This window comes from Doryrhamphus excisus, linkage group LG15 (assembly GCF_037039965.1).
Source record: "Doryrhamphus excisus strain RoL-2023G ecotype Guam linkage group LG15, RoL_Dexc_Guam_v1.1, whole genome shotgun sequence".
NCBI classification, from domain to species: domain Eukaryota; kingdom Metazoa; phylum Chordata; class Actinopteri; order Syngnathiformes; family Syngnathidae; genus Doryrhamphus; species Doryrhamphus excisus.
This window is the reverse complement of record NC_136371.1, coordinates 4497349-4523856: the sequence shown is the minus strand read 5'-3', so window position 1 is coordinate 4523856 and position 26508 is coordinate 4497349. Positions and strand designations below refer to the sequence as shown.

At 41.5% G+C, this 26508-nt stretch overlaps 3 protein-coding genes and 1 long non-coding RNA gene across 7 annotated transcripts in view; 2 read left to right on the top strand and 2 right to left on the bottom strand.

Moving 5' to 3' along the window:
- LOC131104300 (uncharacterized) overlaps positions 1–8119 on the top strand; it is a 39802-nt gene extending 31683 nt beyond the window's left edge. Inside the window, exon 4 of the long non-coding RNA XR_013629834.1 lies at positions 7764–8119. This is a non-coding gene — a long non-coding RNA (uncharacterized LOC131104300). The remainder of the gene's footprint in view (positions 1–7763) is intronic.
- The window catches only part of LOC131104294 (acid-sensing ion channel 1-like), a 41684-nt gene extending 31347 nt beyond the window's left edge, over positions 1–10337 (bottom strand). The window contains exons 1-2 of one of the 2 annotated variants that reach the window (XM_058051317.2): positions 9373–10337; positions 3933–4128 (exon numbers count right to left, since the gene is read on the bottom strand). In XM_058051317.2, coding sequence (XP_057907300.1) covers positions 3933–4128; positions 9373–9734 — 558 coding nt within the window. In that variant the 5' untranslated portion in view covers positions 9735–10337. Of the gene's footprint in view, positions 1–723; positions 1025–3932; positions 4129–9372 lie in introns of those variants that run through there. The other variant, XM_078796580.1, reaches the window with a different exon arrangement.
- A 448-nt stretch (positions 10338–10785) lies between these two features.
- On the top strand, positions 10786–12631 carry spryd4 (SPRY domain containing 4). Its single transcript, XM_058051323.2, has 2 exons — positions 10786–10999; positions 11568–12631. Exons 1-2 carry the CDS (start codon positions 10864–10866, stop codon positions 12107–12109), a joined length of 678 nt encoding a protein of 225 aa, XP_057907306.2. The 5' UTR covers positions 10786–10863; the 3' UTR covers positions 12110–12631.
- A 197-nt stretch (positions 12632–12828) lies between these two features.
- On the bottom strand, positions 12829–26508 carry gls2a (glutaminase 2a (liver, mitochondrial)). 3 transcript variants are annotated; one of them, XM_058051311.2, is made up of 18 exons: positions 26189–26507; positions 25714–25795; positions 21947–22068; positions 20540–20669; positions 18076–18155; positions 17813–17976; positions 17452–17510; positions 15710–15742; positions 15569–15627; positions 15416–15482; positions 15264–15314; positions 14941–15117; positions 14685–14816; positions 14526–14618; positions 14278–14339; positions 13661–13737; positions 13527–13590; positions 12829–13446 (listed from the first exon to the last, which is right to left on the bottom strand). In XM_058051311.2, exons 1-18 carry the CDS (start codon positions 26398–26400, stop codon positions 13290–13292), a joined length of 1821 nt encoding a protein of 606 aa, XP_057907294.2. In that variant the 5' UTR covers positions 26401–26507; the 3' UTR covers positions 12829–13289. The 3 variants fall into 3 exon arrangements, 2 of the variants coding, with proteins under 2 accessions (XP_057907294.2, XP_057907295.2); XR_009119754.2 differs by lacking the exon at positions 14278–14339 and having other exon boundaries at positions 13363–13446; positions 26189–26508; XM_058051312.2 differs by lacking the exons at positions 20540–20669; positions 21947–22068; positions 25714–25795; positions 26189–26507 and adding an exon at positions 18672–20183.

The following is a 26508-nucleotide window of genomic DNA, read 5'->3' as shown; positions in this document are numbered from 1 at the left end:
TGGCAAGCAGCTTTCGTGTGCATTTCCGCCATCTGTTATTTCATCAAGTTATTTCCTTTAAACTTAAATAGCCAAAAACTTAACACTTCCACACGGATAGGGAGGATAACTATTAACAGTTATTTAACCTTTAACATGAACATTAATCAAACGTCATAATTTTTTCTGGGTACATGATACCATACAGCATCCATATCAAACTAACATTAAACTTTCATATCAAGGCGGGGGCCTCAAACTAGTGTCCTGCGGGCCACATTTGGCCCGCGGGCCGCATGTTTGAGACCCCTGTTTTAGCTGACGTTTGTCTGGGTACAATTTGACTGAATTTGACTCAATTTCAGTGACCTCTTACATGACTTTGACTCTGGCTTCAAGGTGGAAGATCGAACGTAGACTTAACCCATTAACACGAGGCTTGCTCTCAAGCCCAAACAGCCGATTTCAAACTCTGTATTCTTGATGCAAATGTATCAAAACGTCCTATCAGCCTCTTCCCCCCCCCCCTTTTGATCTCCGTACAAAGAAGTGTCAGCGGGTGTATACATCTTTTCATCATTCATCAAGCACTGCGGAACGAAACAAGTGACTAGATTACCAATGCATCGCATCAAAGGAAGTGCATGTTCCACTTTTCTACAACTCTGCACAGATTTAGACAACAAAGGGAAGTTCAGAAGAGGGAAATAAAGGCCCTAAACCGCTCTGGGGGGAAGCACCTACTTTGCTTCTGTGTTCTGGACAGATGTAATTTCCTGCAGAGGAGTGCTGTTTCAAAGAGGAGAGCAATGGCTCTATCACAGTAGACATGCGTGCCTGCATCTGTAAGCACATAAATTATCTATTCCTCTCAAATGAGAAGAAAAGGTTAATGAGAGGCTTGGATTTTCAAGACTGCTGACCAAACAACCACATATCAAACACAAAAGAACTTAGGAACAATGGGTACAAATGTTTTAAAATGAAAAAAGTTAGCAGCGTATGAACGTGCATTGTGTTCTGCGCCCTTGTGATGTACTAGAGCAATATCTATTGATGCTCTGTTGTATGTGTGGTATTGTATTTACGACTGCTAACCAGTCGAGGGTGTTGTATCATCATGTGAGAGTTGAATGTCTAGTTCGTCCGACTGACTAAATGAGAACCTGCCCACTATGTTCTGCGCATGTTTCCTCCAGCAATCATAGTTGTATGATCACTACGGCGCCATTATGGAATACTGTAAATTAATTTTTTATGGAGGACTACGAGGAGTAAAACAGTAACACTATAACTGGAGCAATACGTTTTAACAAGGATACAAAAACGCTACAGTTGAACGGCGCCAGTACGAGGCATGTATATGGAGTGAATATGTCACTTAATAATTCTCTTAAAAATATTTTTGTCCAAGAGATTAATCATTAAAAATGTAAACGTGATTTGAACTTTGAGTGTTTAACAAGAGAGAAATGTGAGAAAAGTAATTGCAAAGTTGAATTTATTGCGGACTATTGTGGGGTTCGGAATCGGTCCTGCGATAAACGAAGGACCGATTCTGAACCCCACTTTGTAATTTTGTCTATATAGGAGTTGATAATAAATAACTGAACCCTTTGTAAAGTGGTTAGGAGCTAATGGTAGCTCATGAGGTACTGTTTGGAAACCTCTGACTTACCATGTATAAACTCATTTTAAACTTGTATTTGTACATGTTTGTATATTTATTAGGTATACATTTTGGGTTGACATGCTTGTTGGGAATGCACTGATCGCTTGTGATTGACTCAAGAAGACCGACTTGTGAGTGGCACAGTACTGAAGTAAAGCAGATGTCACAAGATAAGAATTTAACCATATATATAGTTATATATATATATATATATAGTTTTTTTTTATTCTGGAATTTATGGTACATAGTTTTCATCCACCGGATTTTGCAGCGAAGTGAGTAAAATGAATCATCAGAGCTACTACTGTTTACATCAACCTCTGTGCCTCAGTGCTTTTCCAAAAGGAGCTCTTCTTGCATGTCAACCCATTAATGTGCCCCGTGTGAAATATGAAATATTATTACTACTAACATGCCCTAATGTCTAAAATAAATCTCCCACGCTTCAAATGAGAGCCTGGTGTGGGCTGGCGTGGGATGATCTACTATATGTTACCAGTGACTAATTGATGAGTGGAACAACAGCAAACAGCAGGGTTTCTGCGGTCGACATGATTGTCATTTAATCCTGCAGTTTCAGTTTTTAGCAGGCGATTCTCACTCCAGTCAGGTTCACAATTCATATTCTCTATTCTGTGCTACTTCTTAATTATGCAGAACTCAAACACGAAACTCAAACAGCAATTTAAAAAAAGGACAAAAACGTACAGATGTACACATTTGCTTAGTGCCTCACTTTCAAGCGATATGATTTCCTGATTTTCTTCTTCTTCAAGAACCCCCAGTAATGCTTTTGGAGCCCCAGTGCATTCAGCACCACTAAACAGAAATGTTTAAAACCCAAAATTCATTAGAGGTCTACATAACACATACTCTAGTTATTCTAGTCGTTAAATCTTCAACCATACAAATAGGAGTTTTTGGCAGGCTCAGCCTTAGCATTCAGTGTGGGTCCGCCCAGGGCGTCATTCAAGCCAGAACTGCCACTGGAAATGGGCATATTTCACACTTATGATAATTAATCCTCATTGTCATATTTATTCAGATTCTAAATGTCATTTTTTAGCACAGGATTCACCGCTCCCCTCTCCGGTCCAACCCCTCCTGCTATCTTGATGTTGACCTCTCACTTTGGCTCAACATTTGCAATAAAAGTGAATGCTGTAATTGTTACATTCAGGTCCAGAATCCTCCTGGTCTCTCTTCAATTTGCCTCACACACTTTTTAAAGGTATTTGAAAAGCGGGAAGGAAGGAAGGAAGGAAGGAAGGAAGGAAGGAAATGATAAAACGTATAAGCACCACATTACAAATGAAGGAAGGAAGGAAGGAAGGAAGGAAAGAAATTATAAAACGTATAAGCACCACATTACAAATGAAGGAAGGAAGGAAGGAAGGAAGGAAGGAAGGAAGGAAGGAAATGATAAAACATAAGCACCACATTACGAATGAAGGAAGGAAGGAAGGAAGGAAGGAAGGAAGGAAGGAAGGAAGGAAGGAAGGAAATGATAAAACGTATAAGAACCACATTAGGAAGGAAGTAAGGAAGAAAGGAAGAAAGGAAGCAAGGAAGGAAGGAAGGAAGGAAGGAAGGAAGGAAGGAAGGAAGGAAGGAAATGATAAAACGTATAAGCACCACATTACAAAGGAAGGAAGGAAGGAAGGAAGGAAATGATAAAACATATAAGCACCACATTACGAATGAAGGAAGAAAGGAAGGAAGAAAGGAAGGAAGCAAGGAAGGAAGGAAGGAAGGAAGGAAGGAAGGAAGGAAGGAAGGAAGGAAGGAAGGAAGGAAGGAAGGAAATGATAAAATGTATAAGCACCACATTACAAAGGAAGGAAGGAAGGAAATGATAAAACATATAAGCACCACATTACGAATGAAGGAAGGAAGGAAGGAAGGATGGAAGGAAGCAAGGAAGGAAATGATAAAACGTATAAGCACCACATTACAAAGGAAGGAAGGAAAGAAGGAAGGAAGGAAGGAAGGAAGGAAGGAAGGAAGGAAGGAAGGAAGGAAGGAAGGAAGGAAGGAAGGAAGGAAGGAAGGAAGGAAGGAAGGAAGGAAGGAAGGAAGGAAGGAAGGAAGGACGGAAGGAAGGAAGTTCATTCGAGGTCGTAAACTGCTATTTGTATGGTTGAAGATGTAATGACTAGAATAACAGAGTATGTGTTATGTAGAAGGAGATAGTCGTAAACGTTTGGGTTTCCATGGTAATTATTAAGAAGATTTACTTGTGGAGGTACGGAAAGGTGTGTGTTCATCTGTGCAAACGTACCACTTTGAAGTCTTCAGCTCTGCACTCGGTGCCGTGAAAGTAGCAAGAGAGCAGCATGTCGTTGATGTCATGACCGGTGCGGTCGTAGAATTCCAACATGTTGAAAGGTCGCGGCTTGAAGTTGTGGAAGTCGGCTTTGACCTTCAGGCTTTCCAGAACACTTTCTTCCACAAGATGCAAGTCTCGGATCTCATACCTGCACACACACAACGATAAAACAGACAATCATTTACTGATGGAAATATGAAATATGTTCTCTATTGCCATTTTTTTGCTCTCAGAACTCAGTAAGTAGTAAAGTGCAGATGAAGTATCAGGATGGAGGAGTCATAACACCAGTTGGTTATTCATTGCCTCCGAGCAGAAAAAAAACTTTCTCACAAGTCCAAAAGGTGAAGCCTGACCTATACAGTTGTCAAATATAATGTGTAATATCATATATTTATGATTAGGCCTTTAAAAAAATAGTGCATCAACAGCAGTAACTCATTTACTGCATTAAAATTATTAGTGTAATTAACCCATACGCATCATCTCTGTTATGAAGGCAGTGTAGCACCCCCACACAGTCATAAAGAACCTCCCGCTCTTTTATAACCTTATCCTGACTTGAACACATCAATCCACGATAGCGAGGTGCATTCAAGGACACTCCGAACATCACAATAACATTTTTATTATGCATGTATGTGTGGAAGCCATTGCAGAGACCTTAGTACTGCACTAATATATAATATTAGTACATTCTAATACAGTACATTAGTAATACTAGTGTCACTAAAGTGACTAGTGTTACATACAGTACATTTCATATCTTCCTGTTCATAAAATACAGTACAAATGGGCAGTGGTGGTTCAAGCCATGGGTCATATGGGTAGTTGCCCGCGGCGGCATTCTGTTGGGGCCACCGCGAGGGGGAAAGAAAAAAAATCCCATTTATTTTTGGCAGGCTAGGCCTTAGCATTCAGTGTGGGTCCGCCCAGGGCGTCATTCAAGCCAGAACTGCCACTGGAAATGGGCATATTTCACACTTATGATAATTAATCCTCATTGCCATATTTACTCAGGTTCTAAATGTCATTTTTTTAGCACAGGATTCACCGCTCCCCTCTCCGGTCCAAACCCTCCTGCTATCTTGACGTTGACCTCTCACTTTGGCTCAACATTTGCAATAAAAGTGAATGCTGTAATTGTTACATTCAGGTCCAGAATCCTCCTGGTCTCTCTTCAATTTGCCTCACACACATTTTAAAAGTATTTGAAAAGCGGGAAGGAAGGAAGGAAGGAAGGAAGGAAGGAAGGAAGGAAGGAAGGAAGGAAGGAAGGAAGGAAGGAAGGAAGGAAGGAAGGAAGGAAGGAAGGAAGGAAGGAAGGAAGGAAGGAAGGAAGGAAATGATAAAACATATAAGCACCACATTACAAATGAAGGAAGGAAGGAAGGAAGGAAGGAAGGAAGGAAGGAAGGAAGGAAGGAAGGAAGGAAGGAAATGATAAAACGTATAAGCACCACATTACAAATGAAGGAAGGAAAGAAGGAAGGAAGGAAGGAAGGAAATGATAAAACATATAAGCACCACATTACAAATGAAGGAAGGAAGCAAGGAAGGATGGAAGGAAATGATAAAACGTATAAGCACCACATTACGAAGGAAAGAAGGAAGGAAGGAAGGAAGGAAGGAAGGAAGGAAGGAAGGAAGGAAGGAAGGAAGGAAGGAAGGAAGGAAGGAAGGAAGGAAGGAAGGAAATGATAAAACGTATAAGCACCACATTACAAATGAAGGAAGGAAGGAAGGAAGGAAATGATAAAACGTATAAGCACCACATTATGAATGAATGAAGGAAGGAAGGAAGGAAGGAAGGAAGGAAGGAAGGAAGGAAATGATAAAACGTATAAGCACCACATTACAAATGAAGGAAGGAAGGAAGGAAGGAAGGAAGGAAGGAAGGAAGGAAGGAAGGAAGGAAATGATAAAACATATAAGCACCACATTACAAATGAAGGAAGGAAGCAAGGAAGGATGGAAGGAAATGATAAAACGTATAAGCACCACATTACGAAGGAAAGAAGGAAGGAAGGAAGGAAGGAAGGAAGGAAGGAAGGAAGGAAGGAAGGAAGGAAATGATAAAACGTATAAGCACCACATTACAAATGAAGGAAGGAAGGAAGGAAGGAAATGATAAAACGTATAAGCACCACATTACGAATGAATGAAGGAAGGAAGGAAGGAAGGAAGGAAGGAAGGAAGGAAGGAAGGAAATGATAAAACGTATAAGCACCACATTACGAATGAAGGAAGGAAGGAAGGAAGGAATGAAGGAAGGAAAGAAGGAAGTTAGGAAGGAAGGAAGGAAGGAAGTAAGGAAGGAAGGAAATAAGGAAATGATAAAACGTATAAGCCACTATACCTGCATGTAAAATCCTAGTATTGATTCAGTGAAATGTCTTTGATATTTGTCTTGTGCTAGATCACCAGACGCCATTCCGCCATGTTAAAAGGCCAGTAAACACCCCATATCTCCCTCAGCATTGTGGGTAGCTCCAGGAAGTCTTCTTTCATCAAAAAGACCTTCGGAAAATCTGGCCACTTCGAATAGTATCAAAGGGAAGCTGAATAGCTGCAAATGCACAAGCTGTAGCTCCTGGCTGCGATCACCCTGGGTGCCATTATTAAAAATGTCACCATTCTAATGGACTCAGCTAAGAGAAGATTGCTACGTTTTTTTCCCTCTCTCAAAAAACTAAAAAGGTAGCGTGGTGAAGTCATAATATTACTCGTGTGTAATGGTGTTAATGATACTTTGGACTGCTACTATGACTATTAATTTACCGTAGTGTGAAAAAGTGTTTGCCACTTCCTGATTTTTTTTTGGCACACTTAAATGTTTTTCGCCATTCATGTGTGGTGTTTGAATGTAATAAGTAGCAGTATCCACTGTATTTCAGAAACATTCATTCATTCATTCATTTTCTACCGCTTTTCCTCACGAGAGTCGCGGGGGTACTGGAGCCCATCCCAGCCTCCCCCGGGCGAGAGGCGGGGTACACCCTGGACTGGTTGCCAGTCAATCACAGGGCTCTACCACCGCCTCTACATTCAGTCATTCATTCATTTTCTACCGCTTTTTCCTCACGAGAGTCGCGGGGGGTGCTGGAGCCTATCCCAGCGGGGTACACCCTGGACTGGTCACCAGCCAATCACAGGGCACATATAGACAAACAACCATTCACACTCACATTCATACCTATGGACAATTTGGAGTCGCCAATTAACCTAGCATGTTTTTGGAATGTGGGAGGAAACTGGAGAACATGCAAACTCCACACAGAGATGGCCGAGGGTGGAATTGAACCCTGGTCTCCTAGCTGTGAGGTCTGCGCGCTAACCACTCGATCGCCGTGCCGCCTATTTCAGAAACATCAACTATAAATACTGTCAATTTGGATGTACGACATATAAACACAAGCTGACAATATATGATGTGGAACTGAGATCAAAACAAAAAAATGCGTCCTACGGCCACCTAAAAGGCACCTCTGAGAATCCCATAACCGATGCAGAGGCCTGCACTTCAGCATGTGTGCATTTTAAATATCATGACAAGAGATATTTCTCATATCAGTGATTCCAAACAGAGAACATTCTCAAATGGAATTTAATGCCAAAAGCGTTTCGCATTTTTGCCCGGGGGTGCGACAGTACCCCCACTACTTTGCAAACGCAGGCATGATATTGAGCATTAATCCTATTTCAGACAGAAGCAGCAAAAAGAGTGTATTCAGACTATTTGGCTTTACTTTTTAACTTTGACAAAACATTGTTTGCTTTCAGGCTGATGTGGGATGATGACAAGACGCATTCAGATCTTCAAAGATTGGCTATGAAGCCACTTAGTGAAGCCACCGGAGGCACTGAATGCTGATGGCATCTCTGCAATGACAGCTCATCGGAGGCTGACATCATCTCCAAGCTCCAAGCTATGTCTCTTCTTCATTTCTTTAACCTTCACATCAAACTGTGGTACCACACTGGTGGCAGTTGATGTTTTTACTCTGTAAACAACCAGCTCAATCCCTCACAATATTATTTAACTTTACACATAAACACATAATAATACTTCATGTACAATAGTAACCAGATTGTAAGCGTGGTGATGTCTTTCAACAAGACAATACTGCAACATCTCCCATTCGGGCTGTATTTTTTCCTTTCACATATTGCCTTTTGGGGCGGCACGGCGGTCTAGTGGTTAACGCGCAGACCTCACAGCTAGGAGACCAGGGTTTAATTCCACCCTCGGCCATCTCTGTGTGGAGTTTGCATGTTCTCCCCGTGCAATTTCTCCGGGTATTCCGGTTTCCTCCCACATTCCAAAAACATGCTAGGTTAATTGGCAACTTCAAATTGTCCATAGGTATGAATGTGAGTGTGAATGGTTGTTTGTCTATATGTGCCCTGTGATTGGCTGGCGACCAGTCCAGGGTGTACCCTGCCTCACGCCCGAAGACAGCTGGGATAGGCTCCAGCACCCCCGCGACCCTCGTGACGATAAGCGGTAGAAAATGAATGAATATTCCTGCACGGTGGTGGAGTGTTTTGCGCATAGGCCACACAGCTAAGAGACCCGGGTTCGATTCCATCGTCGACCATCTCTGTGTGGAGTTTGCATGTTCTCCCCGTGCATGCGTGGGTTTTCTCCGGGTACTCCGGTTTCCTCCCACATTCCAGAAACATGCTAGGTTAATTAGCGACTCCAAATTGTCCATAGGTATGAATGTGAGTGTGAATGGTTGTTTGTCTATATGTGCCCTGTGATTGGCTGCCGACCAGTCCAGGGTGTACCCCGCCTCTCGCTTGAAGACAGCTGGGATAGGCTCCAGCACCTCCGCAACCCTCGTGAGGATAAGCGGTAGAAAATGAATGAATGAATATTCCTCATCAAGGCTGCACGTTGGAAGAGTGTTTTGCGCCTAGGCCACGCAGCTAGGAGACTCGAGTTCGATTCCACCCTCTGCCATCTCTGTGTGGAGTTTGCATGTTCTCCCCGTGCATGCGTGGGTTTTCTCCGGGTACTCCGGTTTCCTCCCACATTCCAAAAACATGCTAGGTTAATTGGCCACTCCAAATTGTCCATAGGTATGAATGTGAGTGTGAATGGTTGTTTGTCTATATGTGCCCTGTGATTGGCTGGCCACCAGTTCAGGGTGTACCTTGCCTCTCGGCCGAAGACAGCTGGGATAGGCTCCAGCACCCCTTGTGACCCTCATAAGCGGTAGAAAATGAATGAATATTCCTTATCAAATTAGTAGATTAGTAATAGTAAATTACTATTAAAAAAAACACAGTTCATTGATCCACTGTGTCAAGTGTCAATCAATCAATGTGATACAAAACAGTCATTGATTGATCATATAGCGGCTTTTGTCTAACAGAGTGGTACCTGTGGTTGAGCAGCGCCAGCAGCTCCCCTGCGTGATACAAGTCGTTGCGTGTCACTTGACTGAAGCGGAATGCGTTCAGGTTACAGAAAGTGACCGCGGGGAACGTCATGATCGGGGTCGTGACCTCATCCAGTTTGGTGACGTGAGGGTACTCCAGGTAGAAATGGATCCTGTCCACGCACACGTACAGCAACACCGCCAGGGAGGCGAAGAACAAAACGAGCCACAGGAAGCGTCTGAAGCAGAAGCGCTCGTAGGTGAAAATGTGAGCGATGCCGTGCAAAGTGGACCTGTGCGCGAAAACTTCAATGGGTGGCGGTTGATCTGTGTCCATTTCTTCCCTTTCCACCTTCAGATCCATCCCCACGAAGCTGTGTATGTGTGCGTGTTAGTTGGCAGAGTCAGAAATCAGCGTCGCAATCCACTCGTTCATTCAATTGTGTTCACCTGTGGCGTCAACTGTCCACCTGCTCAGGTGCAAATACACAGAAAAACATCCGTGGAATCGACTCGCCATCTCTCACTCACACTGGTGTAAAAAACAAAACAGTACAACTCTTGTAAAGAAAAAGTAAAAAAAATGCAATTTCTTTCAACTAAACAAGATGTAAAGGTTCGTGAGCGATGTTAAGGTCCATGAACGCAGCACGACGTTAAATGGCTTGACTTAGTGTTTCATCGGTTCGTAAATTTGCTGGTAGAAGTCCAGTGAAGCGCGCATGATGGGTGCACGCCAGCAGGAGGAGACACAAAAGAAGAAGGGAAATCCTTTTTTTTTTTGGACAATTCAGTTGATTTAAGAAGAGCTGCAGCGTGGCTCCACGCAATGCGAGTCTCTTTCCTTGCGAGCGTTTTCCATCTTCCGCGTCTTCTGCTGTGGACGTGGTTCCGGAGGCAGACACTTTTGTTGTGGTCGCTGCTGTGAGTCGTGAGGTTGGCTCTGTGCGTGTGCGTGTGCGTGTGCGTGTGTGAGCGTGTTTGTAGAGGAGATGCGCCAGAGATTGACACCCTAATGTTCACCTGTACGACTTTTACTTTCACATCAGATGTAGAAAATGAGCCAGTCTGCCTCCTTGAGTGATGACATTGAAATGCAGGGGTATGGAAGCATCATTTTATTTTATTTTATTTCCTTTAAGACATTTAAGGGGAATGTAGTTCACATCATCTTGCTGTATGGGAATAATGTATCTCAACAATGCACGTATCATTTCTAAATCTATTCTTTAATTTTCACAGAAAAAATAGCCAAATTATAATAATGAGGCCATATTCGTTTTTATATTAATATATATTGACAGTTTGGGGCCTCCATAACTGCGATGTGGCCCTCAGTTTGACAGTGGACAGTACCAGATAATAATAATAATAATAATAATAATAATAATAATACAGGTGACTGTTTCTCTCCAAGCCTGCTGGGGGCGGTAGAGTACAGGCAGTTTCTGGTATGAAAGCAGGAAGCAGCTGAACCACGTGAGCAAAGAAACATGGCGTCGCCTAGTAATGTTGCGAGAGTTTGTTGCCTGGTGGGACGGACTCGGATGGTTACCGCTCTGACAACAAGATACAGAAAATATAGCAACTTGCCACCTCGGAGACAATTTATCACGTCGACATGGAAAGGTAAGTGTCAAATAAAACACCCTAATAACTCGTAGCTTCTTAGAGGTCGGCGAAACGACGTGGAGTCATAGCAGCTAATGTTTTTCTTACATATTGCTAACAACGTGGAGCTTGCTTGTCGCCAAACAAATAGTCGTAACTTGCTCTGCAACAACAGACACATTTGAAAAACGTACGGTACGAGTGAAAATAATATGTTAGGGTAGTAAAAAAATATGTTTTTAATGCAGCTCGAAAAGTCATAGTTGCACTATGGCCAACTTCTCAGTAAGAAAAGTAGCTATTGGCTGTCCGAGAAGTCGCTCGCCAACGTCAGTGGCTAATTTGCATATTATTTACACATGATGTTGTAAGGTAAGAAAGCCTAACCTGGTAGAAAATCAAATGTAATAATTACTTGCCTCCACCTTTACTCTTCAACTACACCAGAAAAAGTAGATTTTGTCGCTTTTGTGAAAATATGTTGCCAAGAGGGCTTGGAAACCAACATGGTCGCCAACTTGCAAACACCGCACAGTTGTTCCAAATGTTTATACTAGTTAAGTGAAATCATCTTGTTTGCGTGTAGGTCTGCAGTTCCGTCTAGACGAGAGGACAGCTCACAGCAGTCTGGATCTCTTTAAGAAAGACACCGGCGTCATCTACCGCATGCTAGGTCTGGACCCCAGCCATGTCCAAGACAGCCCCGAGCGTTTCCGAGACTGGGCGGTTGTGTTTGGCGACGAGAAGATCAACAGTGGACGTCACTACTGGGAAGTGACGGTCAAAAAGTCTCAGGAGTTTCGCGTGGGAGTAGCCGAAGCACTGATGTCCCGTGATGACTGTGTGGGTACGAGCAGTTCCTCCTGGGTGTTCGGCTATGCTCAGCGGAAGTGGTTCGCCATGACCAACAATAAGATTGTCCCCGTGACCCTGGTGGGAAAGCCGGACCGTGTGGGCATTCTGCTGGACTTTGAGGCAAGGTTTTTGGGGCTGGTAGACACTGAAAGACCGAGAATCATTCATACCATCAGTGGTCATTTCAAGACTCCACTCTGCCCTGCTTTTGGACTTTGGGATGGGGAGCTGCTCACACACTCTGGCATGGAGGAGCCTCAGGGCCTTAAGTGATAGCTTCAAAGAAAAATTGTGCCTATTATTCACAATCCTTATGTGAAATATGAACATATTTATTTCACTTTTGTGTGTGTTCTAAAGAGAGAAAACAATATTGCAGTAGCGTGGTTAATATTTGCCCATTTTTAGCTCTGTCATGCTCAATCATTTTCTCTCTTTAGAATGCACAGAAAAGGGAAATAAAATGTGTTTGTGTCCCACATAAGAATTTTGCGTACTTTTCCTTTAATGCAATTGCCTCACATATGGAAAAATATACAAATGAATCATTTATTGTTTTTAAAACACGCCTGGTCATCTTGCATGTTCATTATTATGAATCTTGCCAATCTATGCTTAGACTTTTTTGTGAAAGAGCAAATGATCACATTTATCAGCTTTATGAGCAAGATATGAGGTGGTTAAACTTTTTACACATTTCTGGTGCTGCCTTTCTGGGCATGTTAATACTGTATATTAAATTTACATCACTGAAACAGGCATTGGGTGCGTTCACTTTTGCACAACCAAAAAAAAGAATCGGATACTTTTTTAACATAAAGAGCCATTTGTATCCATTGACCACTAAACTCAAATTCAAAGTAATGCAACACATTTAGTTTCCTAATTATATCGTCACATTCCTTTTCCGTTTTCTGTTTCACCTACTACTAATACCTGGCAGTTAGTCATGTGTTTCGGATCAGCATTTGCAATAAAATGTAGCATTCCAGTTCCAATACCAGTCTTTATATCCCGTTTGGTCCTGTACTGTGTAAAATGACAAGTGTGAACGCAACCAATAGATACAAGAACAGACCAGCACTGAGGAGTTACTCTTAAAAACATACAAAATAACGACATACTGCACGCTGTAGTTGATGATGAGTACGACTACGCCAATGTATGAATCAGACATGCATAGTTTAGCAAGCATATTTAAAAATAAATTAGATTAAAACATACAGCACAAAAAAAATCCTACAAAGTGACATTCCGTATGCAATTAAATATTAATTACAGTAGAGCGCCGTATAATATTGAGCAATTACATTTAAAAAGAAAAATGTAACCCTGCACACCATTAATAGATACAGTATCTTAACATCATACATTCATCACATGTCTCAGTCACCCTGTTTCATTTAGCGCTACCTAAGTGCTTTACTTGTATTTTAAAACCTCCTCTGGTCCTTCAGTTGATGCTCTTCAGCGTATCCATGGCAACCTTCCGCTCCTCCTTGTAGCTTGCTGAGTCGCTGTCGGTGTGTACATGCTGGTACTGCTGCAGGATGGTGGCGATGACGTGATGGCCAAACTGCCTGGCGTCATCCAGAGGCGTGTTACCCCATCTGCCATTGAACACCGTTAGACCGTACAGTATACAGATGGATTGCTCATTTTGATGTCTCCTTTATTGCACGCTGTCTACCTGTCTTTGATGTAAGGATTCACTTTACATTCCTCAGTCAGGAAGATGACAGCTTCAACGTGGCCTAGAAGAATATTGTGAGTAATATGTTTGAAACATTATAATGCATATTGGAATGACTGAAAGAGTTGCACCTTCTGAAGCGGCCACGTGAAGAGCTGTGCGAGAGTCATAGTCTCTCTGCTCCATGTCTAAAGTTGAAAGAGCAAACCTGCAAAAAAAAAATGTAATTTGCATTTCTAACTCGAGTTACAACAATTAATCAATGAATTATCAATGATCCAATTAATGGTAATGGTTTAGTTTCATTTGTGCACAGCCATAGTTTTGTGGATCTAACAAAAGCATTTAATATAATTAATCACAGTATTTTAGTTAAATTCAACGGGATGGAATCAGTGAGTTAGTTTGAACTGAAAAAGCTAGTTTGCAAACAGGAAGCAATATGTGAAGCTAGGAGAATATACACCTGCTTAAATATATCATACGGCATACCCCAGGGGTCAATACTGGGACCCAAACTGTTCACCCTTTACACAAACAACAACTGTGAAGTCAAGAAATATCTAAAACTAGTATTATTTCCAGACAATATTACTGCACTTTGTTCTGGAGAAGGCACACAAGAGCCACATAATAAAAAAGTTATTTTCATGTGCAAATACAAATAGACGGAAAATACAAATGTCTACAAAATACATTTCTAAGTATTATAACAGCATTAAAGAATGCTACTTATTGTGAATGTTACCTCCTCAGAGCAGAGACATCCCCGCTGTAGGCCGCAAACATCAAGTTTACCACTGACTTGTTCTATTGATTGGAGAGGTAAACATTATAATACTATATGATACTACTATAACACACTATATATATATATGTTGTATACAGTGTATTGCATCTAATATATAAACTCAACAAAAACATACACAACACAAAACCTAAATTGCTGTGTTTATTTTTGTTGCGTATATTAAAGGTGTCTTGCCTGGAACTCACCGGCTCATCATCTGATCGTCGTCTGGGGTCGTGCTTTTTGGTGAAGTGTCTCAGGTTGTCATAGTTGTGGAAATTAAAATGAGAGACCAGCTCCTGGAAATGCGGAACATTCTTATCATCACGTCGATTTCATCCGCAAATGATGACGCTGTGATGTACCTGACAGAAGTGAATGCCTCTCACGCTGTTCCCAAGGCGATCCAGAGGTGGAGACCAACACATCACACCCATGATGTTCGGGACTACGAGGAGCACGGCACCAGAAACCCCGGATTTAGCAGGTAAGCCCACCTGAAAAGCATAAATATGTTAAATATTTTATGAAAATGAACACATTTTTCAATAGCAGTCATGCCAAAAAGTATGTGTTGCTGCTGGATGTTCATACCAATGAACACTTTTAAAGGTGACTCACATGGAAGGCAAACTCTCCAGAGAAGTCGTACATCCCGCAGGAATGCATGAGACTCAACGTATTCCGAACCGCCTCGGTGCTCAGCACACGCTCACCCGTGATGGGACAAATTCCCCCATTGGCCAGGGTGGCCGCCATGACGCTGCCTGACTCACATGTGACCTCGATGGAGCACAACTGGGATGGAAAACACTCAGCTCTTACATTTAAAAGAGGTATGCTTTCCAATTTTTAAACATTTTAAACAGTTTTTAGGACTCAAGGAGAGAAAATATGATGTTGTCAAATGTAAACAAAACATTTTTGAATATCTCGTTGCTCACCTGAAAGTAGAAATCAAGAGCCGCAATCATGTCGGCGTTGTCAGGGAAGCACTGCAAGTCCAAAACATCCTCACATCAGACATCTCACTTACTCCAAGATGTTTTTATTATCGATCCTACACACCTACACACTCACCTGCGTAAAATCTCACCTTTTTTTCCTTGAGGTAATAACCAATGGCAAAATTTCTATCGCCTGTCTCCCTCTCAGACTGGAAGCTGTGAAACCATTGTAGGAAAAATGACAAATAACATCAGAGTGCCTCTAAACCTATATACGTAGAGCTTTTCTTACTCGTACTCACGTCGCATTGCTGAAGCCCACGTACTCTGCTCCAGCTGTGCGTTTTAAGAAGTCCATTATCTGCAAAAAAAACATGCAGGGGGGGGGGGGGTGACAGTGAGGCTACGCTGCAGTCTAAGTCTTAAGCAGAGCTTTTACTTACATAGTCGAACCTCTCTGCTTTATTTGAGTCGGGCTGTCGGGGTAAGAAGAAAAGAAATCACTTTCAGTTGTGAAATGCGTCTAAATGGTGCCATACATTTATTACTATAAACTTAATCCAATTTTGTTTTATTACTCTATTTTAATTTCATTTATATAGTATATGACCTACCTTTTACACTAAGATTTCTGATGGTATGTTGATTCTGCCAGTCCTATAGATGGCAGTGTTTGCATACTTTGACTGGTCACATGATGTCCTGGTGTATTTAGTAATGTAAACACTGTCTCTGGTTATTCTGGATGCTTTAATGGGTTCCTGATTTACTGACTGGCTTTTTTAAAAAAAATATATTGTTTTTAGAAATTAGCATTTAGAGATGCAATTGTAGCACCTGAGTTGCAAATGTTGTTGTTGTGATGTTCTCTAATGCAACGTGTTAAGAAATAAACAATACTAAACCACACGATCACCAACTTGTGCCAAGTGTCAGCAAGGGCGTGCGACACACCTTCTCTTGTGGACACTCTGATTGGCCAGAAGAACAAACACGCCAACACCCTCCCCCGTCCTTCACACAGTCCCTCCCGTCCAGCTGACCTACATGTGATATGAAGCCCAACGTTTTTCTCCAGTCAGCTGTGAAGCTAAAGCAAAACTCTAAAAACTACCGACCACACACACACACACATACACCATATTTGGCTATGCCCACTGGGACAAGTTTGACGTCGGTTCTGATGGACAAAGTCCACCGGCTGTGGACACAGACTGACCGGTCAATAATGGAGTGATGACGCACAATGGAGAGTTTGTTGGGTGGCTCGCTAGTTTTGGCTGAGACTGGTGATTTCCAGGTCTGCACTGATGTTTTGGCCGTTTCTAATGCTTCAAAATGCAAAATGTAGGAATGTGGAGTGGGACAAACCATTTTTGTCTGTTTTTTGTCTGAGTCTGCAATTGACTGCAAACAGCCATTAAAATGAAAAATAGGCTGTTCATTAGCTGATCAAAACATTTAAGACATTGTTAAAAAAAATAGGCTGCATGGCAGTCGAGTGGTTAACGCCCAGGCCACACAGGTAGGAAACCCGAGTTTGATTCCACCCTCGGCCATCTCATGGAGTTTGCATGTTCACTTCATGCTTGTGTGGGTTTTCTTTGTTAAGAATTGGCAACTCTAAATTGTCCATATAGATATGAATATGAGTGTGGCGTGAATATGTGCCCTGTGATTGGCCGGCGACCAGTCCAGTGGTGTACACTGCCTCTCGTCCGAAAACAGCTGGGATAAGCTCCAGCACCCCCGCTATCTGCACTTACTTCATTTATCGTTATCTTTAACCTTCCTCTTTTGGAAAAAAAAAAACAATTACAGTGTCACCAGCTATGATGAACATCCAGCAGCAACACAACTTTTGGCATGACTGCTATTGAAAAATACGCTGCCCCAAAATAACAATCTACCACTTAGCCGTTCGCTTTCACAAAACGAACAATGTAGAACATACGTAATTACAATCTACAATGTATTTAAACAAAGTTGATGAATCATATCAGGGACGCTTTACATTTTGATAAGCTGATGAACAGCATAACAGCTTTTAATGGTTGTTTTGCAATAAAAAAAAATTCTTCTTTTTGCATTTTGAAGCTCTACTTTGTACACCCTTTAAGATCCAACAGTGAAAAATGTAAAGTCTTGTAATTTACCACCTAGAACACCGGTGAAAAGCTTTTACCTTTATTAAAGAGCTGATAACGATAGCGCCAGCATTCACCATTGGGTTGTGTGGCTTATCTGCACAAGAAATGAGAGCATGTTATCACAAACTTACCTCTCCACCAATGAACTGCTGCGATTAGGGGAGCTACTTCACAACACCAACATCCCTTAGGCGGAACATGAGTCACATGTGATGTAACAGTTCAGGATTGCGACAAAAAAAAAAACAGTCTGAAAACCTGATGTGATCCCTGAAGCTGCAAAAAAACATCCCACCACTACTACTACAATTACTACAAAGAAAGAACCCAATACTAAGCTGCAGTAGTAACCATAGTAACCGAGATAGTGGGAATCATGGATAGAATCCTGTTTACCGTCATCATTCAGGGACAGTTTGTTGAATCGGAATCCACTGGGCTCTTTGCCCACAAATTGGTGCACGTGCTCACTGCCGAGCTCGTGCACTGCGATGGCGTACTCCAAAGGCTTGATGCATGACTGCAGACAGAAGGGAACCTTGGTATCACCCACTGAGTGTCTGTGTGGCGTGAATGGGTGAATGGAAAAAACATGGAAAAGCTGAAAAATGGTTGGATGATGTCAAAATTGATGCATGCATTTATAATGAGATGCTTACCTTTGTCCATCAATGGTGCAAAGAGACGCACCCCATAGGTCAGGGCTGAATTTGGCCAGTTGAGGAATGTAATCAGCCACCTGATTGAGGATGATCACGTGATCAGTGACAGATTTTTTTTATTTTTTATTTATTTTTTTTATTTTTTTTTATTTTTTTATTTTTTATTTTTTATTTTTTATTTTTTATTTTTTATTTTTTATTTTTTTTTTTTATTTATTTTTTTTTTATTTTTTATTATTTTTTTTTTATTTTTTATTTTTAACAGTTAATATTTCAGGTTTAAATATTATACTATATTAAATATTCATTGACAAAAAATGCGATAAATATATTGTTAATATTTTTTCCCCATTACAAAAAAATATATATATTCAACAAATTTTTGCTTATATGTCTTATACAGTTTCTTGAAAAAGAAAATAATGGAACAAAATGTTAGCTACACCTGCACACTTTAAGGAGTGTCGTACCTGCCTTCCCAAATATAATAATACGGTGGAACCTTGGTTAGCGTCATTAATTTGTTCCAACTGAAATGACTGTTAACCAAATAAATTCTTCCCTTCAGAAATACCGCAAATACTTGCTTTTACCTTCACTGAAGACATGATCTTGATGTGATTCAAAACAGGAACGTGGCGGTTGTTGATCTCACTGCCAAATCGTGTCTTTGGGAACAGTCACATCTTCATGAAAGTAAAAGTAAGTCATTTATATGCAGGTGACGTAACTTCCGGTTCCGGTTGCCATGTTGTTTAGCTTTGCTAATAGGATGCTACCAAGGTGGGACACATTGTGATTTATTAAAAAAAAAAAAAACATAAAAAAAACACAGTTGGACTCGGGCAGCGTATTAAAAACACGCCAAGACATTTGCCATATTGTACACTAACCGAAAAACACGCTAAGCAGACGCAAACTGAGGTTTTAATCTATTCTGCCCAGGGCCTTCAGAATCAGTAGTGCTGGTCCATGATGCTTAAACTATATTGACATATTGTTTCTTTAACTGATCGAATTCACCACACAAGGGCCAGCTAGCTGGCCGACAATAACATTTTTCTATCCACTGACTGGCAACAAACCAAATTATGTTGACCATGGCTGACTGAGAGGGAGAAATTGACATCTCCGTTGAGTAGATTTAGTATTTCATTTCAACGGTTTATGTTTTTTAGTTATTAGATAAATATCGATTGTGAACTAGCTCCAGATGAGTTATCGTGTAGATGTGTAGGGATTATGAACACTTATAACCAAGACGGTTATACACTTCAAAGTTATCCAATGCTTGAAGTTCCGACAATAAATGTTTACCACATATTTAAAGGGGACCTATGATGCTTTTTTCCACTTTTCTGACCGATAAATGTAGTTAGAATGTTGTATTATTGTGTTAAATGATACCAAAGTTTCAGATAATGAGGTTTGCGCATTTGGAAGTGAGCCCTGAAAGAAGTTTGGGATGGTTCAAAATGCTCTGTTTGAAAAGGCGTGGGTAAAACCGTTCCGTTGTGATGTCACAGAGGGCCAGACTTCCTTATATGGTTCTTAGTTAGGAAGCACTTTGGGCGTGTGAACAATCACAGAGGAGCAGGCACGCCCGGTGGGTGGAATAAATGAAAACAGTCCGTTTTAGCAGGAAGCACAAATCAAAGCAAATACAGAAGGAATAGGTGCAGATTCTGGAAAATCAAAAAACTTTTCTGACCACAACTCAATACAAAAGGTGGAAAAATGAGCATAATAGGTTCCCCTTTAAGATAAACTCTACTTTGTGTGGGTGTGGTTTGAGGTGAAGGGCTTCTTGTTCAGAAAACGGCTAATTTTTTCTGATGTTATTTTGCCGTGGGCGGTCTAGTGGTTAGCGCGCAGACCTCACAGCTAGGAGACCAGGGTTCAATTCCACTCTGGGCCCTCTCTGTGTGGAGTTTGCATGTTCTCCCCGTGCATGCGTGGGTTTTCTCCGGGTACTCCGGTTTCCTCCCACATTCCAAAAAAACATGCTAGGTTAATTAGCGACTCCAAATTGTCCATAGGTATGAATGTGAGTGTGAATGGTTGTTTGTCTATATGTGCCCTGTGATTGGCTAGCGACCAGTCCAGGGTGTACCCCGCCTCTCACCCGAAGACAGCTGGGATAGGCTCCAGCACCCCCCTCTGCGACCCTCGTGAGGAAAAAGCGGTAGAAAATGAATGAATGAATTCTGCCGTGGTTACGGCCTACAGTAATCACTTAAAGAGACTGTAGCTCGAACCAATACGTAAAATGCCTTGCTCTGTATTGCCCCCATCTTGTTACAGTCCAGTATATTAGATCTTTGTATATTTTTGTAATTATAGGATGGTGACGATAAGCGGCATAGAAGCTTATAATATCTGCTGTGATATCATAACTACTTCTGTTATGTTCCTCACCGCCATGATACAATGATTGTATTTATGAGCATCTGTTACTTACTTGGCCCCCATCCTGCTGTTGTGCATTCTCATACATCTCATTGATTTTCTCAGTGAAAACCTCAAAGTCTGGGATGATGAACATTTTTCGGAAGGCCTTTGTCAGCAGCATGATGTTGTTACCGACGTACCTGCGTGAGGATGATAGAGTTGGGATTTAAAAACGAATACGCGACATGAGTGTACAATAGAATCGTGAATCTCTAAGAGCTTTGTCTTATTTTGGATTTGCAGTCACAGCTGAGCCAATAACTTTTTATCCACAGATCTCACTCATCCAATGAGATCCTAGCGAGAAGTTTGGGATGCTAGAAGAAGAAAGCAGGTACTTGCATTATTCATATGGGTCATTTACTATTTAAAAAAAGACCGCTCTTATTCTAATAGCATATTTATAGTGTGCCTTTGAGGAAAAAGGAAGGCAAATATGCCATATGTAACATAGTTATAGGTTATCACATGGTTTGTCTGGTATTAGGCCCAGTATCATGCCCCCAAGTGTCAGTATCAGCCCGAGACCGATGTATGTGATCTTATTATCACGTACTATTTAATCAAAAGACCATTTTATTTCCAGAAAATGTTCAGTTTATTACATGTATTATATCTAAACAGTGTAAACACGACAATTGCAAAAATATTTCAACAATAATATTTTAATAATATGTCTTATCTTATCAATGTCTGACAATTAAAGTTCCATTAATCAAGTTTGGGGTTTTTTTTGGTGACTGGAGAAGCACTAGGCACTAAGCGCTTGTGTGCTGTTCTCTGATTGGTTGTTTCACGGGCACGATACCAGAGTGGACAGCTACGCGGGGCTGATACTGGACATGGTTAAACTCTATATTTTATCAGTATCACTGCCCTGGGCTTTGACACAGTATCATTTTGGCATTTTTCCCGTATCATTCATGGGCGGTTTCTAGGGTACAGCGCCAATTAATACTGTAGTATGTGATAAACAAGCGTTTCCATTTGTAGGAAATATACACTTTAAATGCGCAAATAGCTGTTGAGCCACTTTATGTAATGGAGCGCAGGCCTTGAGGGCACTCAAGGCCTGTGTCCTCACGCTGCAACTCTTTTTGCTTGCATGCGTGCACGTGAAAGCGTCTTGGTGGCAGCTGTCGCCTCTAAACGCCTGTCTCTGTCAGTCTGCGGGCCTCAAATAGCACCAGCACTATTCTCAATACACAACTGATACCGAAAAAGCTATGAAGGACTCTTGATGATAGTTATAATATAACATATGATTGACATTTAGGAAGAAGTCAGCTGTACATTGACAGAACAGAGAAGGGTTCATTGGGTGTATACTCTTACCCCATCCCCTCCCCCCGTCTTTGAGCATGTGTGTGTGTGTGTGTGCAATGGTGGCGGTGTACATGCCAGGAGCTTTTAATACCTTCTGAAGAGCGCCTTATCCATCATGCCCGATCCGAGAGAGTCAAGTGTGAATTGTCGCATCTGACGCAAACAGTCACGCAGCCTCGGGTCAGAAGTCCGAAGACCTGTTTTTCTCAAAGCCTGCAGAGATACAAAGTATTAACTCTTGTTAATATTCAATTAAAAGTAGTTAAAATAAGAAGAAACCATACAGGAAAAGCAGTGTATGGAGCATGTGAGTCTATTTTGGAGAACACCATGTATGACACCAGTCACTTTTACACATAGCTGACACTTTTTTGTCCTTGTAAATCATCTCGGCTGGAATTTTCTGTCAAGTATGTGCAAGAATTCACATGCACACGCCAATAATTAGATATTTCTAATTTAACTTCAAGCATCTGTATTTGATTTTATGAGGAATCTATTGCTATACTTCATTATTCATTCATTGTCATTTTCTACCGCGGTGGTTGCTGGAGCCTATCCCAGCTGTCTTCAGGCGTGAGGTGGGGTACACTCTGGACTGGTCGCAAGCCAATCACAGGGCACATATAGACAAACAACCATTCACACTCACATTCATACCTATGGACAATTTGGAGTCGCCAATTAACCTAGCATGTTTTTGGAATGTGGGAAGAAACCGGAGTACCCGGAAAAACCCCACGCATGCACGGGGAGAACATGCAAACTCCACACAGAGATGGCCGAGAGTGGAATTGAACCCTGGTCTCCTATTCTATTTCTATACTTACTATATTTAATAAGCACCTTAAATATAATGATAATCCATCCATCCATTTTATACAGCTTATCTTCACGAGGGTCGCGGGGGGTGCTGGAGCCTATCCCAGCTGTCTTCAGGCGAGAGGCGGGGTACACCCTGGACTGGTCGCCAGCCAATCACAGGGCACATATAGACAAACAACCATTCACACTCACATTCATACCTAAGGACAATATGGAGTCGCTAATTAACTTAGCATGTTTTTGGAATGGGGCGGCACGGTGGTCGAGTGGTTAGCGTGCAGACCTCACTGCTAGGAGACCAGGGTTCAATCCCATCCTCGGCCATCTCTGTGTGGAGTTTGCATGTTCTCCCCGTGCATGCGTGGGTTGTCTCCGGGTACTCCGGTTTCCTCCCACATTCCAAAAACATGCTAGGTTAATTGGCGACTCCAAATTGTCCATAGGTATGAATGTGAGTGTGAATGGTTGTTTGTCTATATGTGACCTGTGATTGGCTGGCGACCAGTCCAGGGTGTACCCCGCCTCTCACCCGCAGACAGCTGGGATCGGCTCCAGCACCCCCCGCGTCCCTCGTGAGGAAAAAGCGGTCGAAAATGAATGAATGTAATAGTAGAAGTACTGCGATCAATCCAGACCCTGTCTCTTGCTGGGATAGGCTCCAGTAATCTCCCGCAACCCTAATGAGGACATAGAAAATGGATGGATCGTCGAAGTAGCAGTGATCCACAAACAAATATAATCTGGATTGTCATACACCAACTCTGCCAACTCCACTTTGCTAAGCACATTGAGAACTACAGTTGCCCTAAAAGGTCAAAATTCCTCAATTGCCGACCATACGGAGAGCCTTAGCTTCGCCCGAGGTGCTTACAACCCACACGATGCCAATGTCTCATGACTTTGCTACCCATTACAGCACACAAGACATTAGCAAAAGGTTAAGCAGCCAGCAGGCTCACACAGTGAAAGTGAGAAAAGCTTGTGGATTATCTGAGATATCTTCAAGAACCAGCTGAAACTCTCAGGGTTCTTCAGTAGGCGGCCCACAGACCACATCGGCCAAACTATGAAACCATTCAGTTTGGACTAGGGAAGTGTAGGACTTCCTTCACTCTGCAGGGGACGACTGCATGACACAAGTGTCACATTGAGGCAGCACTCCGTGTCTTAACAAATATGGCGCAACTGATACTTGAAAAGGAAAGTAGATTGGACTAACTAACAATCTAACCGGACTAAAAAAATGTACCCTCTGATGTACTCGTTCCTGATCCTATCCATCCTGGTCACTCCCATTCTGAACCTCAGCATCTGCTACCTCCAGTTTTGCTTCCTGTCTTCCTGCCTCAGTGGCACTGTCTCTAGACCAGGGATCTCAATCTCAATTTACTTGGGGGCCACTGGAGCTAGGGTCTGGGTGAGACTGGGCCGCATCAGGGTTTCCCAAAAAAAAAAAACGCTTTTATTAAAAACAGAAAAATGAAAAAACTTTGCTTTGGTTCCAATTTTCTACAAGAAAAGCTCTGATAAAACATTCCACTGTTCTCAAATATCTTACTTTTTATTTTTCTACACAAAATAAGATAAAAAATAAATAAACAAATCAAGAATAAAGAAAATCAATCAGTCATAAATAAATATAATAATAATAATAAAACGACAAATAATAAAAAATTAAGAAACCACATATAGTTGCTAGGTAGACAAATTATTTTTTTCAGATTAAAATGAACAAAGCATTATTAGAGCCCTGTAGACATGACAAAACACGACTATAGTCACATTTATACTCTTTTTATTTACAACATATTGCGCAACTGCAGGGTCTTGAGACACATGCTAACTCGCAAACTAGAGAGCTTAGCGACCTAAATGGTAGCCTCCAAGTTATTTCCTTTAAACTTAAAAAGCCAAAAACTTACCACTTCCACACGGATAGGGAGGATAACTATTAACAGTTATTTAACCTTTAACATGAACATTAATCAAACGTAATAATTTTTTCTGGGTACATGATACCATACAGCATCCATATCAAACTTGCGCGGGCCGCACTAAACATTAAACTTTCATATCAAGGCGGGGGCCTCAAACTAGCGTCCTGCAGGCCACATTTGGCTCGCGGGCCGCGTGTTTGAGACCCCTTGCTCTAGACCAAACAACATGGCTTGATGATTTGAGTTTAGCACCAATTATATGTAATGCTTAAACTTTGATAAGATCTTCATGACATTGTAATCAACATTTGAAAGAAAGTATAGGACCTAATCAATGAGAATGAGAAAATATCCTCAGATTGATGATGATCAATGATTTATAATACAATAAAATATATAAAAAAACAGAAGTGTGCATAATAATAAGATGCGGTTGTATAAAGGTTATGGCAGATGCCGACATCAAGGACTTACGTGTTTGTTCCTCTACCTTTTTAGTGCTGTGTAAACATTTCTATAATAAGGAACAAGAACAATTTTTTTTTTTAAACAAACCTTGATGCTAAGGGATTGTTTATGCTCTATTTCACCTCGGCCCGCTTCCTCGTTCTACCTGTTACTTCTACAAACACATTACCAGTCATCCGAAAAGGATGACTGTGTTTACACACGGGTGTCGGTGCTCCATTTAAGAAAAAGATGTTACCATAGTCACTCAGGTGACCAGATGTCAGCCTTTTATGTCATGTGACTATTTGCTGTAATTGAACTGATCAAATAAGTTGGATTGTACGTCGTATATAAACATCAGCTCAATACTTCAATCCTTTAACTTAGTATCAGGATTAAAAGAAACCCCGCTTCCTCGTACGGACGGGTCCTCTGGACTTCTTTAGCGACTATATTTATTCCTATTACATAAGAAACTGGCACATTCCTGTCCTGTCCTGCGCTGGGCTCTGAAGTCTCCTGTAACTAATGTCAGAGGTGTGTTTAGGAAACACCAGCAGTTGCGGGGAAAACACGTGCTCGTGTACTAGGAACACAACGTCCAAAACATGACAAAGATAATGAAGTGACGGCGAAAGTGACTCACTGAAATGAAATGCGAGAGGGGGATCATCTCTTTGCCGTCTGTGATGGTGTAGAAAAGCAAGTCCTCCATACTGGACATTAACCTAACTCGCCGAAAGAAGAACGCAGAATGTCAACAGGTGGAAACATGCATCAGGTAGTTTGGAAAATAGGAATAAATACATTATGGAATTGTACTCATTAGACATGCTGGAAAAGCTAGTATATGTTTTCATTGAATAAAAACTTTATTGAACAGGCTACATTCACGCAGCTTAGTTACTAATGAAAGTCAATGATAATAATAAAATACAAGCATTACATTTAGGAGTTAATATGTTTATAGTTGATTAGTAAATAATTATCCATAAGAGATGGCATGTGAAATAATATAAAAAATAATTTCCTTAAAAAAAAAAATCATTTAATCTCCCCATCACCGAAGATGCAGCGCAAGTGAAGCACACATTTTTGTATTGCGGCCTCCAGTGACCTACTTGGCGTCTCCTCGGTCCACATCAGGACCCGTGTGGTGATGAAGGGCTCTGTGGGGGTGAGGTGATGCTGTGACCCAGCATGGCAGAGGAACAGCTTGCTGCGTCCTGGACAAAACACTGCCGTCAGCTCCAACTCTGGCTGAGATTGCTGCGTTTTTAAATAGCTGCAAGATTCCGGAGTTAGCCATCCTTAGAGTTTTCAGGCAATGCATTGTGATAAGTATAGGGCCTAATCTAATGATTAATAAGAAAGTAGCTGGTGTCGACTGCTACTTGTGACCAGTGCTCAGAGGTGCTCACAGTTAGCAGCAGCTGCTGTC

What these genes read in the sequence shown, in the direction of transcription:
- gls2a (XM_058051311.2), bottom strand. Translation starts at nt 26,400, where the DNA reads ATGCATTGCCTGAAAACTCTAAGGATGGCTAACTCCGGAATCTTGCAG. An exon ending in GAGGCATTCACTTCTGTCAG is followed by an intron (nt 14,619 to 14,684) that starts GTACATCACAGC and finishes CCGCATTTCCAG; the next exon opens with GAGCTGGTCTCTCATTTTAA. An exon ending in TCACGTGGCCGCTTCAGAAG is followed by an intron (nt 13,591 to 13,660) that starts GTGCAACTCTTT and finishes ATATTCTTCTAG; the next exon opens with GCCACGTTGAAGCTGTCATC.
- spryd4 (XM_058051323.2), top strand. Translation starts at nt 10,864, where the DNA reads ATGGCGTCGCCTAGTAATGTTGCGAGAGTTTGTTGCCTGGTGGGACGG. An exon ending in TATCACGTCGACATGGAAAG is followed by an intron (nt 11,000 to 11,567) that starts GTAAGTGTCAAA and finishes GTTTGCGTGTAG; the next exon opens with GTCTGCAGTTCCGTCTAGAC.